This window comes from Bemisia tabaci, chromosome 7, assembly GCF_918797505.1.
Source record: "Bemisia tabaci chromosome 7, PGI_BMITA_v3".
In the NCBI taxonomy this organism is placed as follows: domain Eukaryota; kingdom Metazoa; phylum Arthropoda; class Insecta; order Hemiptera; family Aleyrodidae; genus Bemisia; species Bemisia tabaci.
Window position 1 is genome coordinate 29,645,452 of NC_092799.1, and position 16,406 is coordinate 29,661,857.

General features: G+C 37.3%; 2 protein-coding genes across 4 annotated transcripts in view; one reads left to right on the top strand and one right to left on the bottom strand.

Annotated features, from left to right (window-relative positions):
- The first annotated feature begins 213 nt into the window (after positions 1 to 213).
- On the top strand, positions 214 to 5,762 carry RpL9 (ribosomal protein L9). 2 transcript variants are annotated; one of them, XM_019058915.2, is made up of 4 exons: positions 214 to 364; positions 2,819 to 3,071; positions 4,868 to 5,081; positions 5,619 to 5,762. In XM_019058915.2, the coding sequence occupies exons 2-4, from the start codon at positions 2,820 to 2,822 to the stop codon at positions 5,723 to 5,725; spliced, it is 573 nt and encodes a 190-aa protein (XP_018914460.1). In that variant the 5' UTR covers positions 214 to 364; position 2,819; the 3' UTR covers positions 5,726 to 5,762. The 2 variants fall into 2 exon arrangements, with proteins under 2 accessions (XP_018914460.1, XP_018914469.1); XM_019058924.2 differs by lacking the exon at positions 214 to 364 and adding an exon at positions 459 to 477.
- A 1,672-nt stretch (positions 5,763 to 7,434) lies between these two features.
- Positions 7,435 to 16,406, bottom strand: part of vir-1 (virus-induced RNA 1) — a 38,670-nt gene continuing 29,698 nt past the window's right edge. Inside the window, exons 4-5 of one of the 2 annotated variants that reach the window (XM_019058902.2) lie at positions 14,196 to 14,660; positions 7,435 to 8,044 (exon numbers count right to left, since the gene is read on the bottom strand). In XM_019058902.2, the coding sequence (XP_018914447.2) occupies positions 7,568 to 8,044; positions 14,196 to 14,660 (942 nt within the window). In that variant the 3' untranslated portion in view covers positions 7,435 to 7,567. Of the gene's footprint in view, positions 8,045 to 12,850; positions 13,735 to 14,195; positions 14,661 to 16,406 lie in introns of those variants that run through there. The other variant, XM_019058908.2, reaches the window with a different exon arrangement.

Below are 16,406 nucleotides of genomic sequence, written 5' to 3' on the forward strand. Positions count from 1 at the left end.
CGTATGATCCATATTTCGAATTGTTGGGCAGTTTTTGCCGTAAAATGGCAAGGAAGATTAAATTAATTTTAGGAGACAAAGTAGTTAATATCACCTTTTAAAAATATTTATTAGTCAAAGTTCATTGGTTAATATTACTAATTTACTGTTAAATAAACCATCCAAATTTTTTCTTATTATTAGAGTAGATTCAAATCTTCCGCCGGTACAAACAGCCAATCCGAGCGCTCAGTTCAGTCCCTGAACCGTTGGCTCACCATTCATCGCAATTCGCCGCAGCGTTGACCGATGACATTCTTAACTCGTGTTGACATCCATGCCAGCCTGGTTTCTTCTCACATTTTATTTAATTTTATATTGACAAGTAAGTCTTTATCTCGTAATTTTGTACTCTAAAAGTACAACTTTTATCTCTTAGTGTGCTGAATCCTCTTCTTATCCGAATCTAGCCCAGTGCAAGTGCTTAATTCTACGTATGTAAGTCAGAAAGTTACCACGCTTTGGCGCCGTGCACACCGCGTTGCGTGCAGCAACTTTCGTTTATATTTATTATTTTCTGCCTTCATTTAACTAATTGAATAGTCCGTCACCGCTTTCAGCCTCTACTCTAAGTGGCTTTACTCCTTTACTGCAAAGCAAATCATGCAGCAATCCCAATGGGGGTTGCCTTCTCTACTCTTGTGAAACAGTAAGGTTAGGCTATCTACTCTGGACCCAGTCCATGCCTAAACGAATTTCCAATGATTCCATCGCAAGGCTCGGTGCTAAACAACACCTGAATGTAGTTTCACATCTGTCAGTAGCAGTAATTTTCATTGGGGCCCTTGAGCCTTGAGGCAAAGCTAAACAGCAGCGGGTGGAATCATTGTCAACTGTTGACAATGGCTATCGGATGTGGAACATCCGTTGTGCTGACAGCTCCCATCTGATTACAGATTTCTACAACCATTCAGGAGCCCTGATGACTCTCCTCCTAGTATATTTGTTGACCGAAAATTCAATCTGCTAAAGAAGTTTACTGTCTGAATGGGAGAAACCTTTTACTTATCGAACTGGTCACGTTACAATCTCTCTTACCCTTGGTATCTTCGATAATAGAACCCAGAATAATGGCTTGATATGCTTTGTTAGCATCGAATGTTGCGATTCATTTCCATGTACCATTTAAAGTGTTTGCTCATAGCTGACACATGATTATCAGGAATAACAGATAGTACTTACTAGACAAGGTGTTGGGCGTAGCTTGGGCCGTACGCAAGGTTTGGATTTGAAAAGATCAGCCGTTCAATGGGAACTTGTCCCTTATCCATTTCTTCAGAATTCTATGATGATTTACATCTATAATCACCATCTTTCGCCTGATGTTACTTACTGAAAGATAACCCTCTCTCTGATGAATTTTGAACAAATGGACGCGAATTCTCCGCAGAGGCATGATGCCCCCAAGCAGGATAAACCAACCAAAAATCGCACTGAATCCCTCATCCACTTATCAGAATTCCATGATGATTTACCTTCATAATCACCATCTTTCGGCTGATGTTACTCACTGAAAGATAACCCTCTCTCTCTGAGGAATTTTGAACTAATGAATGCGCAAACTCCTCAGAGGCATGAAGTCCTCAATCTGGATAAACCCAAAGTTGCACTGAATCTCTCATCTGCTTATCAGAATTCCATGATGATTTACTTTCTTAATCACCATCTTTCGGCTGATGTCTCCTACTGAAAGATAACCTTCTCTCTGATGAATTTTAAGTAGATTTACTAACCTACTGAAAGCATTTTTTTCCTCTTTTTTTTTTTACAAATTGTGAACAAATTTAAATCGTAATGGAAGCCCTTTAAGTACAAGCTAGGCAATTGCCCAGAGCCTCTGTGTGTTGCTAGATTTCATAGCTGCTTTATTTGCCTAGCAGCATGGATCCGGAAAGCTATTTTCAGATGTTATCTTCGTATTTTTTGAAAGAAATGAGCCATTGGGAATTCTTTTGAAGCACAAACTCTTTAGTAATTGAATACTTAAAAACAGTGAAAGAAATTGGATGGAAGGTCAAGACCACTGACAGAACAGTATAGAGAGGCATAGTCTCGGAGGCCTGAGTTCACCTCAGTCAGTAGCGCCACTAGTCCTAGTCCCTTCAGTGATCATTTTTTCACTATGCGCCTGCTACCTACCATGAGGCAGAAAATAATGCAGCTTTTGCATTAATTGTTACAGCTTTTCACTGAATTGAAATCTCATCAACTTGAACTTCAATTCTTTTATTATTGTTAAATGATAGAAATAGACTATTCCATTTCAATAATGTCAGTGAGGGAGCTGATCATGTTTCAAGGCTTTCATAAAATCCTGTGCAGATTATCAACCCTTCGCTTGCTTGTATGTTTCTAATATGTGGGATTGATTCAATCAAAATAAATCCACTTCCAAGAAGGAAGCCTCAATATTACTTTGACGTTTTGTGAAGGAAAGAAATTTCAAGACTGAGATCTTCAGTACCATCCAGGCCTTCTAAAATGTATCAAATTAAATTTTTACCTTATATCCACTTATTTTTACAGTTTTTTGGCTGAGTGAAGTCCATTTAATTCTTTTACCGCCATTTAAATTCTCTTGAGGAGGAGGAGGGAGGAGGTTTCGAAGAGGCCGGCTGTTCGCAGACAGGTTCAAGCCAAGTCGGCAAAGAATGGGGATTATTAGGCTAAACAAAGTCAGAATTTGAAGACTAGATTATAATATCAATTTCTCTTCATCATTGTGTATACTTCATTGGTCTGAAAGATCAATTAACAATAATCTTTTTTTCCCCTCTAGAATGAGAGTAATTGAAACCAGCCGTACAGTTGAAATCCCCAAGGATGTCAAAATTTCTGTTCATGCACGAACAGTGACAGTCATTGGGCCTCGAGGCAAACTCACAAGAAAATTCAACCATGCCGTCTTGAACATTTACCTAGAAAAAAAGAATCTCCTGAAGATCACAAAATGGTTCGGAAAGAAGAAATTCGCAGCCTCCGTAGGAACAGTTGCTGCCCACGTTCGGAACATGATCATTGGAGTAACAAAGGTTCGTATACTTTTTGTATCAGTCTGTTGCACCCAATACACATTATGGATAAGATCCCCCAAAGGTTCAATGGGAACGGGCCACTAGACAAGATATGAGTTAAAGCACCATGCAATTTGTTTCCTCTTCAAAATTTATCCAGGAAAACAAATTACATCACACGAAGTCTGGAAATCAACTCCTAACCAAAATACAGGTGTTAACAATTAATATTGGTTCAAATGGAAAAATATCAATGACTTCATCTGTATGATTTGATGCCATTTTATCTGTTTTTGATCTTGTTAGTGCGTTGTTTTAGAGTTTGTTTCCGAATTTCCTGTTGTGTGAATCGCTTTTTAAGTACTCAACATTTTAAGGAGGAAACACTTGACATTTCCTTCTAGTTCAAACCTTACCTAGTCGCTCACTGCTTCAAAATCTCAATGAAAACTTTAAAAAAGTGAACATTTCACCGCTCAATCATCATTTGCATACTTTGTATGATATTTATAATCCCCTGGGTTTGCATCACTTCCATCCTGAGGGCTGAACATCAAAATTTTGTCAGAAGGACATAGGTTTAATGGCGGAGTGTGATAGGCCAGCTATGTCTTACCGTTGCTTTGCTGTGGTGGAATGGATGACATACTGTTGGAAACTCACGAGGTGCCTTTAGCTTGTTGTGCATTCTACCTGACAAAGGCGCAAAAAAGCAGTGATAGACTGACGGACCAATCACGCTAGACTATTTGACCTGTGTCATCTATGTCTGCCCGAAAAACACAAATTTTCTGGTTGTCAGCAACCAGGATATACCAACAGAGCACTTGTATTAAAAAGCGAAGGGGAGAAGTGCTACTGCTCTGAGGCCTTGGGCTTGCATAAGCTTATAAATAAGGAAGGGAATCCAAATGCAACAGATAGAAATTTGATTTGAATTCATCCACTTTATTTTAGCTTGTCTCATGTCCTAAGCTTGCTTTATATGCCCCAGACAATGTTATTAAAACTGGTCAGGTGGTTACTTTTCACCATATACCTACTTTAGCAAATTGTAATTAAATATCTCTCCATGTTGTAATAGTGCTGTATGATTTTTACGTTTTATGGTATTTTTAGTATCTATCTCTCTAAATGAAACTGATCCTTAGGCACCTTAATCCACTTAAGGAAACATCCTTTTTGATACGGACGTTCAAACAAATCCTTGATTAACTTTAGGCAATGTTTGTTCTGAAATACTTGTATTCTCAGATAAAGTTGTTCTTGTCTTAAATAGCCAGCATTATGTGAAATCTGTAACCAGACAGTGAAAGCATTATTGCCTTGCATGTCTGTCAGTTGAGCTGATTGGCCCTTATAGCTGACAGATGTGGCAACAGCTACAGGGGTGCAAAAACTTCCAGATCCCATGACCATGATCACATAAGAGCTAGCGAGAAAAAATGGAAAGGGTGTGGAAAGGAAGTCCAGCTTGCAATAGCATTAAAATTGCATGTTTCTTTGACGATTATAGTGAAAATTCCACATTTCTCACAAAATCGCAGCAATTTGTATTTTTAGGACCAAAAAAAAGGTCTATTTTGAGGGAAATATGGGTTTTCAGAATGGGACGGTCGGGAACTTCCTGCATCCATGAATAGCTCATTTTTGCAAGCTTTACAAACACTGACAAGTGTCAGTGAGAGTCCTCTTATAGTTACTGCCTTTTAATGAAGCTGCTCTGATAGCTTATCTGAAATTGTTAGGATACCTTACCTTTGGACCCCCTTTCTTGCCTAATTTAGATACTAATTTTCCTTTTCTCTTTTCAGGGTTTCCTGTACAAAATGAGGCTGGTCTACGCCCATTTCCCCATCAACTGTATCATTTCAGAAAACAAGAAAAGTATAGAAATCCGTAACTTTTTAGGAGAAAAACACATCAGGAAGGTAGACATGTTCCGTGGTGTCACTGTCACAAGCTCAACAGCAGTTAAGGACGAATTACTGATCCAAGGAAATGACATTGAAATGGTCTCCAAATCAGGTGAGAGATCCACCAATCCATTCATTTGATTTCAATTAAGCTCAGACCATTCTTCTGGGAAAAGATGCTCTAATTCTATAGTTTTTTAGTGTACTTACCTATCTTAACCACCCACGTTTGCTACCCACTTTTTAATGTTAACTCTGCTGAAAAAAAATTCCTCGCTTCATTAAAAGGTTTCATTCCTTCTTCTAATTATTGGTCTTGAGATGTTGGACTTTTCAGACAAAGATAAATGATTTTCAAGTGTTTTTAGCCCATGTTATGTGGGCAATGGTAGTAATTCTAAAATAATAGATGTGTAGGATATCTCATTTTCCTGGCAATTCTTTTCTGTAGGTATGTTGTTTGTCACCTTTGTTAATTAGTTTTAATTTTTATTGATTTCTTTTTATGATTTCAAACAAAATTTTTGTTAGTGAATGGAAATTAACAACATTGCAACCTAAACGTGAGTATTTTAATTTGAAATATCGTCACAAAAAAAATGTCCTTCAACTCCAGCTAACATCAGTTTTTATTTCTCCATTGTTTCAGCCGCTGCAATCCACACGTCATGCAAAGTTGTGAAGAAGGATATCCGTAAGTTTTTGGACGGTATTTATGTTTCTGAAAAGACGACGATCGTTAGGGATGAAGAGTAGACTTAAGGTTTTTTTAATAAATGATTTTTATTATTAACTGGTTTGTACGGTTTATATTCTTACCCAGTTCCATTTTATTTTCTCAGCATAAGCTGAATGTAACATTTATTAATTTGACTGAAAGAAACAATTTTACTAAGTTGAACATTCTCCAACATGCAGGATAGGTAACCATAAATAATGGGCTCGTTGCACATCAGAGATGCAGCAAGTAAAATCACAGGAGAATAAAGTTGAAAGCATTGGGAAATTTTTCAATGTCAGATTTCTGCAGACCAGATTTGCAGTGAAAGAGATGGAAGAAATCCTAATGTGAGTTAGCAAACTATCTCATGAGCTGTTCCAACCTTTCTCACATAGAATTTTTTTCTATTTCTCTTTGTAAGGAACCAATGCTTTAAGTAATGGAAACCATACGCAAGAAAAATCAATAACAGCTTGTTAGATTTTTTGTTTATTTCAGTCAAGTTCTCTCAAAATTTTATTTCTGCTGGCTCCAAAAAATGAGTGTCCACAGACAAGGAAAATTTGAAAATGTATTGGAATGTGGAATTTGTGGAAACTGCTTTCATGCAACGATCATGCATGATTTTTGGATGGATTCTCCCAAACATGAGTCTAGCCCAATTCACACAGTTCAACTTTTCATCTAACTTTCCTTCTGCTTTTGTCAAATAAAAAGTTGAATAATGTCATTCTGACATGAGAATACAAGAATCGGATGGAAAGTTGATTATAAACTTTTATATGATGTCACATTCAACTTTTCGTGAAATGTGAACAAAAATTGACAAATCGATTATCAAAAATTAAAATTTGACGAAATCTTTAGATGTATCTGTGCAAACCAAAAGCTGATTGAGATACCTGAATTCCGTTTGACATTTTCACTCAGCAATAGTAATTTTATCAAATTTTTTTGCATTTAACTTTCCATCCCACTTTTCGTCCGTTTTTGTAAGATGAAAAAATGACTATTGTGAATTGGGCTTTACATTATCTGGCCACACAGGTTGTTGGCAATACACCTATTTGTCTTGTCTTGTCAAATTAACAAGACATCCTGAGCAAAGACTAGTTCTGGCATCTGTACGTCTCTTAAGCAACAGACACACATACATACTCGAGTGAGCAGCAAGACGTTTAATAATCCTGAAAAATCTTCTTTGAAAGGGAAAGTTTCAGTAATATTTCCTCCTCTTCTCTCCCTTTATTTGGCTTTCATTCAGTTTTTCTTTCTCCTGTGTAAAACCAAATGGCTCCTCTTCTATGGTGAAATATTTATGTATGCCACTGTATCCACAAGTTGAAAAGCTTGGAGTTCCCTTTAAAACTTGGTTTACTCAAATCAGATGTATCTTTGCGCAGGAGGTATATTTACCAAGGATTGCCACAACTCATATTTTTTATGAACAAATTGGTCAGTTGGAGAAAGTTTGAAAGAACTGCACTGAGTCGCATTTCAAAGAGTAATAGTTGGGAGTAGTTCTGAATTCAATGGGTTGTAAAATTGTAAATTATCTCTCGCCAAAATTTCAAAGTCAAGAAAAAATAGTATATTAAAAGTAACAATTGTTGATAAAATTTGTCCTTATGAAGGATTAAAACTTCAAACATCTTGTGACTCAGTGCTGCTCTATTAAACTGGGTCCAGTTTATGGTCAAAATATGCTCATCTCATTTGTTGATACAAGAAAAAAGAAGCCAAGTTATGAACACTAAGCTATTTATTATTACAGAAATAATTTATCACAGCCTTCAGCTTGTTAGTCTCCTATACAAAAGCACTAAGTACATCATGTGGTTCCCCTCCCCCCCTTAAATCCGAATGTGAGTCACTATTCAATAATTTCGGTAATTGTATTGCGGGTACTGAAACTTAGGAACAGGTCTCTTATGAATATCGATTATTTCGGCATCAGGATCAGCCATGATAAGTCCTGCCTGTTGCTGAGCAGCCATGAAGTCGTTGACTTTGGTGTCGCCAGAGAGGTCAACAAATTGGTTGTTGTTTGAATCGAAGCTGTTGAAATTTGGTCTGTAGCTGTTGAAGTCTTGTTGGTAGCTTTTATAGTTGGGCGAATTTGTGTTGTAAACTGGTCTGCTGGTGAAGTATCGAGGTCCGTGAGCATTGAATCCTGGCTGATGGTTGTAAATTGGTTGCCTCGTCCGTTGGGGTTCATAGTAATTACCTGTAGGTCGGTATGTGTTATAGTAAGGCTGATAATCAGTATACGGCTGATATGAATCAATGCGGTTGTCGATTTCGTTCTCCCAACGTGACTCAGCTTTCAGAAGTGAATCGGCTTGTTGCTTGTTCTGGAAAGAAAGAAAGGATTGGATCAATTAATCTTGGAACAAAGTTAATTAGTAGTGAAAGGTGTATATCTTTTTCTCTAACACCTAATGATATTAATTATTTTTCTATTCAGATCAGTGACTTCGTAAGGTTTCTGAGAAACTTTTTTAACTGATCACAAAGAAATTTAAGCCTGACTTGTTATTTTCTTTGGAACGAATAAATAAAAATGAAACTTGAACCAAGTGTTTTCATTCCATTTCTGATTCAATGAAGATGACAATAATTTTGAGTATCACACAATTTTCTTGACCTACCCAAGGCACAAGGTGATCGTATTTAACTTTAAAGTATTTAAATTTCACATAACTAAGTCGTCAAATTCCCTAGTTTCAAATAATGTATCATTCTCTGAAGGTCTGTTCAACTGCAGTGTGTAAAGAATCATGGAGCTGATCATTGAAGGAATTCTCACACATACTTTTCATTTAACAAATGTCATTTATGAAAAGTCAGTATTCTTCTGTCATATCTGGCATCAGTGGAATAGGTGTACACTACAGAATTTGTTTTGAAAAACTTATTCTATCAACAGAAAATTAATTTGGTTAAGGTCCAGAGTTTACTTATCAGTCATGCTACAGTTAAAATCATGCATTTTCCAATCTGTACAACTAGTGTCTACCATACTGTTAAAGAAAAAATGAAAGAAAAGAAAAATGAACCAAGGTCAAACCAATTTTGCATCAGAGAAGACAGAAAATCAAACTCTGTTGCAAAAAGATTTTAAGAAATTAATATTAACTTACTGAAAGAAAAATGCCTTTTATTGAATATAAGAAGAGGATAAAGAACTATGTACATACAGTTACTTACGTGGCTGATATCAGGAGCCTCATTTTGAAATTAGTTTTTTCTCAGCTTCCACTGAAAAACTTTCCCTGAGGAATCCAAGTTGATTGTGGCATCCCATGTGTTCCCATTTACTTACTTAAAAGCGCCATTGAAATTTTATTAGTGGATATTGACTCTCAAACGAGTCACTCAAGGTTGTATCCTTAAAACTCGGTATTTTTTAATGCAGTGTCTGTGATATTTCCGAATCAGGGGGCATTCACAATAGTCTTCACATAATTCAGCTGCATGTCAGGCACTCATTTTTCAACTGGAATAGATTTTTAGACCCCTCGACCATCAGTGGACTGTTAGGTTTTTGACTTGTTGCATTTGCTAGCATTATATGCTGGTGGTAAATTTTTTTTTTTCTTCTTTTTTCTTTTTTTCTTCTTTTTTTTATCGATACTCAAAATGAAATTTTTTCAAAATGCTAGCATCAATACGTTCTCCTTGAAATTAGATAAAACAGGTCATGATACTTAAATGTTGCCTACAAATAAGGGTTTCTCGTCAGCTTTTATGCTCATTCTTTAATGAAAACTTCTTGAAAGGTCCAAGAATCTGTTCATTTTGAGAATCTAATGTAAAAAAATCTAAAGGTTGCAATGATATGAAATCAATTGTTACCTACAACCAGACAAGCCAAATGAAAGTATTTCAGTTCTGTGTCTTCGGCAAGGCGAATTTTGAACTGAAAATGCACACAAATATTATACCCTCAGTAGTAAAATAAGTACTTTTTCCACTTTACTCAAAATAAAGCTATTTTGTAAGGCTACACCTTATATGTGATACCTTGACAACCAAGATATGTTAACTTTATTTGCAGAGGTATGATTCTGCCTTATAAAATCGAATCCTCTTTCAAATACATTTTTATAAAAAGAAACAAGAAGTTAGAAATACCAGATCGTGCGGTACTCTTAACACCTTAACTAACTATTTTTTTCCAAAAGATTTATTTCTTTCGTTTACATTTATTTCTCAATCATCGCATTTAGTACTCTGATTTTGGTTGATGGAAAAAAAAATTAGGTACACAAATGAAGAAAAAAAACTGAATCTAGAGGACTTAGTCAATTTTTTGAAAAATTTATTTAAAAAGAACTGTAGAAAAGAAATCGGTACCTAGGGCTAAACCTGACCCAAACGAGGAAAATGAGAATTGCAAAATGTGCGTACAAAAATTAAATCTACAAATTCACCATATACTTAAGTAATTATTTACAAAGCAGTATGAACTGCCCGAGAGTATTAAATTTAAAGCTGAAAGAATCCAACTAAGTAGTGTCCCTTTCTCCTGCTTGTCATGGCTTGGCGTTAGCTTCGGAGCAGCCTCCTAATGCACGTGGATCAGCAAAATCCCTTTCTGCAAGTTGAAAAAAATTGTCAGTCGAATTTCTCTTGGTTAGTGGGTAGATAGTTGCTTGATTTGAATCCCGGAACCTTAGGCGAAGACTGCGTTTCATGCTTTGTCAAAGGATATAAGTTGTTCAAGCTTGCTGGCACATTCCATACATAAAGTGTTAGGTAAAGTTAATACCTATATTGCAATTTTTTCTCTTTTTCTTGCATTGCTAGATGTATTTGAAAAATTCGAGATCTTATCCGTAAGAGAAGAGATGAATCCTCTACTGACCTCAAAAGCGTTCATGCACCTGTAACGCGAGTCGCCATACCAGTCAAAAAGAACGGATAGTCCAAACGTGAAACTGCATGGATGCTCCTTCATGTTAGGAGGTATGCAATTTGGGCAACCTGGAAGTCGGAATAGTCTTGTGCCTCGGTGTCTTTGGCGGTCAGCGCAACTGACGTAGTGACGTTAGAAGAGGAAGTGAAAGGATGAAGTGTAAAATAACACCTCTCCTTTTGCGAGGTATCCGAGGCGTCGTCATTTATGTTCATGCTTTCACAATTTGGTTCGATTAAACAGGAGCAAAAAATATTCCTACAAACTTTTCTCTTCCCTAGGTTCCAATCTTTCTGACAATTGAGGATGTCTTCCTGAAAGAGAAAACTTCTGAAACCAAAAAAAAACCCTCTCTCTTCATTAAGTCCTCAGATGCTACCTCAGGTACCTAATATTCAGTTCCCATTTCAGACTTGAAATGAGTCGTTCAGGAGTCTTGCAACCGAAGCTACAACACAATGTAATTCACGCACGGTTACTTACATTGAAAGCGAAAGTGCCTTCAATTTTTGAACATACGACACGCACATCCGTGGAACACGAATTGTTGCATCAAGGCGCCGCTAACAACTTAGTCTAGCTTTTGCAAGGGACTTTCTTCGAGTTAGCCTTTAAAAGTAACGACCTGCTCCTTTGGCGTGGGTAATTAATTTTCAAACATATTACCGGCCATTCCGTGGACTGCCTGTCCATTTCACGCACTGAGCAAGAACTTTATAGGCCAGTTTGCGGACTGGGCAATTTTGCCAACGGTTCTAACACACTCAGGCTGAAAAGCCCCGGCAATTTCTTGAAAATTCTCTTTTTACAGGAGTTTTGGTAATTGCCGTGTTTAGCAAAAATGTTACTGTCTTTCTACCGCAAGATAGTAATTCGCTAATGGAGGTATTTGCCTTACATTTTTTACAGAAAGAAAACTTAGTGTAGAAATACAACAGCATATTCCTGAAAAATCATAATTTCACAATGTATCGACAATTCTAAAAACAATTTTGCCTAATTTTTTAAAGTTTATTTTTTCAACGAAGAATCATACATTCTGAATTTAGTCTTAGAAGAATTGGAAGTCATATGGTACCCCCAAGCATAAAGGTACTGAACCGTTCATGTTTATGGTTGATCTACAGATTAAAGTTTCGATTTTCTCAAAATAATCCATCTACTCATCAATTTAAATTTGAAAGTTATCGATTGTACCCAGAATGCATTGTACAAATGCTGAAGATCGACCATTATTGCAGTCCTCAAAAATCGAAAACTAAGTAATTAGCATCAGAGCCGCAATAATTAAGTAATCATTCAGTGAAAGTGATTAGTGCCTTTTACTCTTTTTCGCTCTCTTGATTTTCTACAATTTTGCGGCATCAGCGTTCGCCGGACGGTCCTAGTGCGCCTTCATTTTTTAGGTATGCAATACAGGCAACTTTAAAGTACGTTTAGTTGCATGCAGGCGTTGTTATGCGCGTCTTCACTTCCTCGCATTTGACAAATCGCTGTCGGCTGAAAAACAAACTGTACAACTATTAAGCTTTCGTGAAGAACTTTGCCCTTTTGTTTCATTTTCCCCTTTAGAATGTGAGGCACGCCTTTTTTCTTTTTCTTGTTACAAAGATCACAATTAGGTACTCAACGCGATATTTTTTGGCAAACTTCACTCTTCGTCGTTGGTTTTCTCTCGAATTGATTTTCTCCCAATTGTCACTTTAAGTATATTATTTTTAGATCCCATCTCTTGAAAGAAAGCTTTACTTTTTTTAGCAGTGTTGCCAAATGTAATTAAAATCACAATAACTCCGCTAAATGGAATCCAATTTCTACTGCTTAGTTTTAGCGCAGTGCGAGGGTTCGTTCATACTGCATATTAAGTAATAAGCTTGATATCAAGCAATTTAATATCAGTGAAAAAGTCGAGGAAAATTTGAAAATATATTATAATTCCTAGTAGGTATTAGTATCTTCAGAAAAACTAACAATAAGTCTTGTAAGGATGAAAGAGATTCAATCGTTCGCATACTATTGGTTTATTAAAGATGAGCCATGCATCAGCATCATAGAATTGTAACCATGCAAGAAAATGCAACCAAGTTTCATAATTGAAAACATGCTGACATGCTTTTTTTTTAAATTGAGTCATCAGTTTCGCAAAAAAAGAAGTCCAAAATCTCTCGTAAAAATTTCGCAAGGAAATAGGGAAAGGAAAATAGAGATCGTAACTCAACGTGATAATTAGTTCACAAAGAGAGCGGAAGAAGAAACACCTATATTTACGGTTATGAAAAACAGATTCTCATTTTGGCCCATTTTCAAAGAAATTCGGAACCTTCAGAGCGAGTCTCTCGATCGTTCTATCAGACCAGAGAAAAAGCTCATGCAGCATGATTTTACAGAACTTGCGCGTAACAAAGCGGGAAAAAATAATTTCAAATAATAACGGCCCTTTTTAATGTAGCTAGAGTCTTAATACCATTTATCGGCTCTCCGGTTTTTGGAGTCCGTAAATAAGAGATTTAATACAATTAACAAAAATAATGAAAGTGGAGAGTCCCCGAGCCTGGCAAATTGTCTTTTTGATGGACAAAGGCAGATCATTTTAAAAACTGATATATTCCAGCATCCACAGGGTGTCTAGCATCAGGAAAACCCGTAAAATATCAGGAATTTTGGCCGATCAGGAAAAAATCAGGAAAATCGGACGTTTTATCAGGAATTTTTCTTACGCGAATCTCCTCAGCGGAGAAAGTCTTACTGTTTTTTGCCTACCGTGCCAGGAGTCGAGAAAAATCAGGAAAATATAAGGAATTTTCAAAATGTAAAAATCAGGAATTTTTCATAAAATATCAGGAAAAATCAGGAAAATATCAGGATTTTTCAAAATTAAAAAATACTTGACACCCTGATCCATGATTATAATAATTAAGTAGTGGACTAAAAACGGTCGCTTTTTATGAGACTTTCATAAGTAGGTAATGAATAATTTAAGAACGTTCATAGTGGCCCACGCCAGTTTCTGTCGCGGATAACACTTGCCGAACTCTCATCTCTGAATTTTGCCGCTGTCACTTTTTACCTCTTCAAATCGTTCTTAAAGAATGGATAGACAAGTCAAAAAGAGCCTCCTATGTCCTGTCAACAAAAAACCACCCACTGATAAGAAGCATTGATAAAGGAAATAACTTTGGTAAAAACCTTGAAAAAGTGCGTTACGCAATAATCAAGTGTTAGCTCTTACGTATTTTCCCGTAAAATCTACAGTAATTAAATCATTGTGTGCTCCTCTCCATTTCGTGCCCAGAATTCCCTTCCCTTCAATTTCATCCTTCATGTCATCTCATAAAACGTTCAAGTCTAAAAATGGCTCCCATCGCACGCGACAATGACGTCATCCGATGACATATCAACAAACATTTACAAAACTTTAATATTTACAAATATGTACAAATATTTCAGACGAAGTCATCCGTAAATATTTCAGGCGACGTCACCGATGACGTCATCCGCGGTTCAATTAGTCGTTAGTTATGAGTGATGTTAGGACTCTAGCGGGGAAGCATGGATGTCTGTCTGAAGTTGAGTTATAGGCTCACCCTCTCTTCCAGGTCGGGGATGTCCTCGCCCTCTGGTTCATCCTCAACCCCATCGGCGACAACCTCCACCTCTTCAACGTCCTTCTCTTTGCCCTTCCCGCTCTCGGCGCGAGGACCTTTGCTCCCTGTGTCCTGCTCCTTGTCTCCGGGCTTGGGCTTTGGAGCCACTGCCGGTTTCTTTCCCTTCTCCTTCGCGACGTCCTTCTTCGGGGCTTCATCGATGTCCTCGCCGATCTCGTCGTCATCGTCCTCGAGTTCCTCCACGTCACGGTTGTTGGAGTCGAGCTCGTTGGGTCGCTGAGGTCTCGCCGGTTGCTTGGGGCTCGGAGCCCCAACGGAGGGACCTTCCCCGTCCTCGTCCAGCGGCAGGAGGTCCACGATCTGGACGTGGAAGATTGAGCCGCTGTTGGTGTCCCCGTTCGAGTATGTCGTGTCGTTGATCACAACTTTGTGCCCGTCCACGAACTGCCGCAGATAAACACACCGTCAGAGATAGGGATTTGGATTCCACTCTCGAAACCCAAAATCGACTGAATATCCACCCGACGAACCCTTCTGCAATCGGCGCACAGTGGATCGAGAGTCAAAGGGAGAGGTCGGACAAAATTTGAAACTTTAAACGCTTATAACGACTCCGATTGTTCAAAACTTTGAGACTCTGAAGGTGGATCCATTGGTTTTCTCGTGAAATTTTCTTCTAGAGACACACCTTAAAATTTAAAATGTGACGAAGTAAACATCAAAATTGCAGTTTTAGTCAAAACATAATGTCCGACCTCTCTAATTTACTCGATCCACTGCCCAAGTAGCATTTTTCAACGTAAAAATTGATATAATGTATCAATTTATAGGTATAAAGTTGTAAAAAATATTGCAATAATATAGCTATAAAGTAGCAATTCTCAGTCAACATTTGGACGATTTTTCCCGATTTCGTCAGGTCAGATCGATAAAAAAAATCTATATTTAATAGCAATGTCATTGCTATTTGTGGCGGTGCCAAATGGTTTTAGGAAAATTGAGGATTTTATCAGCCTACCCTAATTTTTACAACGTTGCAGAATCTATTCGAAAATTCGATCTTGCCGGAATTGACAGGAAATTCATGATTCACTCATCCAGCACCCTTTAAATTCTTCTGTCCGGGGCGGGATTAGAACGCGCAACCTTCGGATTACTGCCGTGCGCCGCCTTTACCGTTTGAGCTAGCCAGGCTACCTGTCGGGTGCCTCACTTTTCACACATTATATAGCTCCGACATGAAACGAAACCCTTACCGGCGCATTTGCATGAAATAAAAAATTCAAAGAATTAAAAGTAACAAAAACAGAAACGAAATAAAAGGAGGAAAGAAAGGCATGAAAGAAGTAAAATTAAATTCCCCAGAACTTGGTTAAAAGCATAGACGATATTTATTTTGATTGACTGGAAATTCAAACCTTTTAATTAAGCATTGCAATTTTTAAAGTTTCAGATTTATCGAGTTTGAGCTATTTCGAGAAGACTAAATTGAGGAAAAATGGTTGTTTCATCAAATTGTCGCGATACATTCCTGCATTCATGCTAGAGATATTTGAAAACAAGTTACGGAAAGGAACACGCGGGAGTTTTTCATCATACTTAATAGCAAGATTATTGCGATAATTTTTGCGCCTTGCAATTAGCAGATTGGCAACAGGTGACACAACCAATAATCGGAATTTATTGCTACATCATAGCAACAATATAGCAATAATTTCCGCGCCTTCAAATGAGGGAGTAGGCAATACGCATGGCAAATATAATATAGCAACATTCCTACGATTTTATGTCCATCTATAGGTATCCTTGCTACTTGGGTGTGCGGCGCTTAGAAAAAAGATAACAGTTTCTTTAAAATGGTAAACGTGGAGCTCTGCCAAGCGCTTTTACCGAGCAAATCTCTCATCCCCCAAAAAAGCTGAATCCAATTAGTTACATACTGCCCACTTGAAGCTACCCTAGTAACAAAATGATATCATCACGATATTTTGAGGATATCAAAATTCCTGAATGATGAAAAAATATGATATCCTCAGGATATTCTCAAGAATATATTTTTGTCCACGCCCTTAAGATAAAATCATTAGATCTCCCTCCGGATATCTCACACGATTTCCGCCAGAAAAATTTTACTGCTGTTCCATAGGAACCTGGTCATGATTTTTCCACACTATCATACAATGTTGTCTT

Coding starts and splice junctions, on each gene's coding strand:
- RpL9 (XM_019058915.2), top strand. CDS start 2,820: ATGAGAGTAATTGAAACCAGCCGTACAGTTGAAATCCCCAAGGATGTC. Junction 3,072..4,867: donor TGATCATTGGAGTAACAAAG/GTTCGTATACTT, acceptor TTCTCTTTTCAG/GGTTTCCTGTACAAAATGAG. Junction 5,082..5,618: donor TGAAATGGTCTCCAAATCAG/GTGAGAGATCCA, acceptor CCATTGTTTCAG/CCGCTGCAATCCACACGTCA.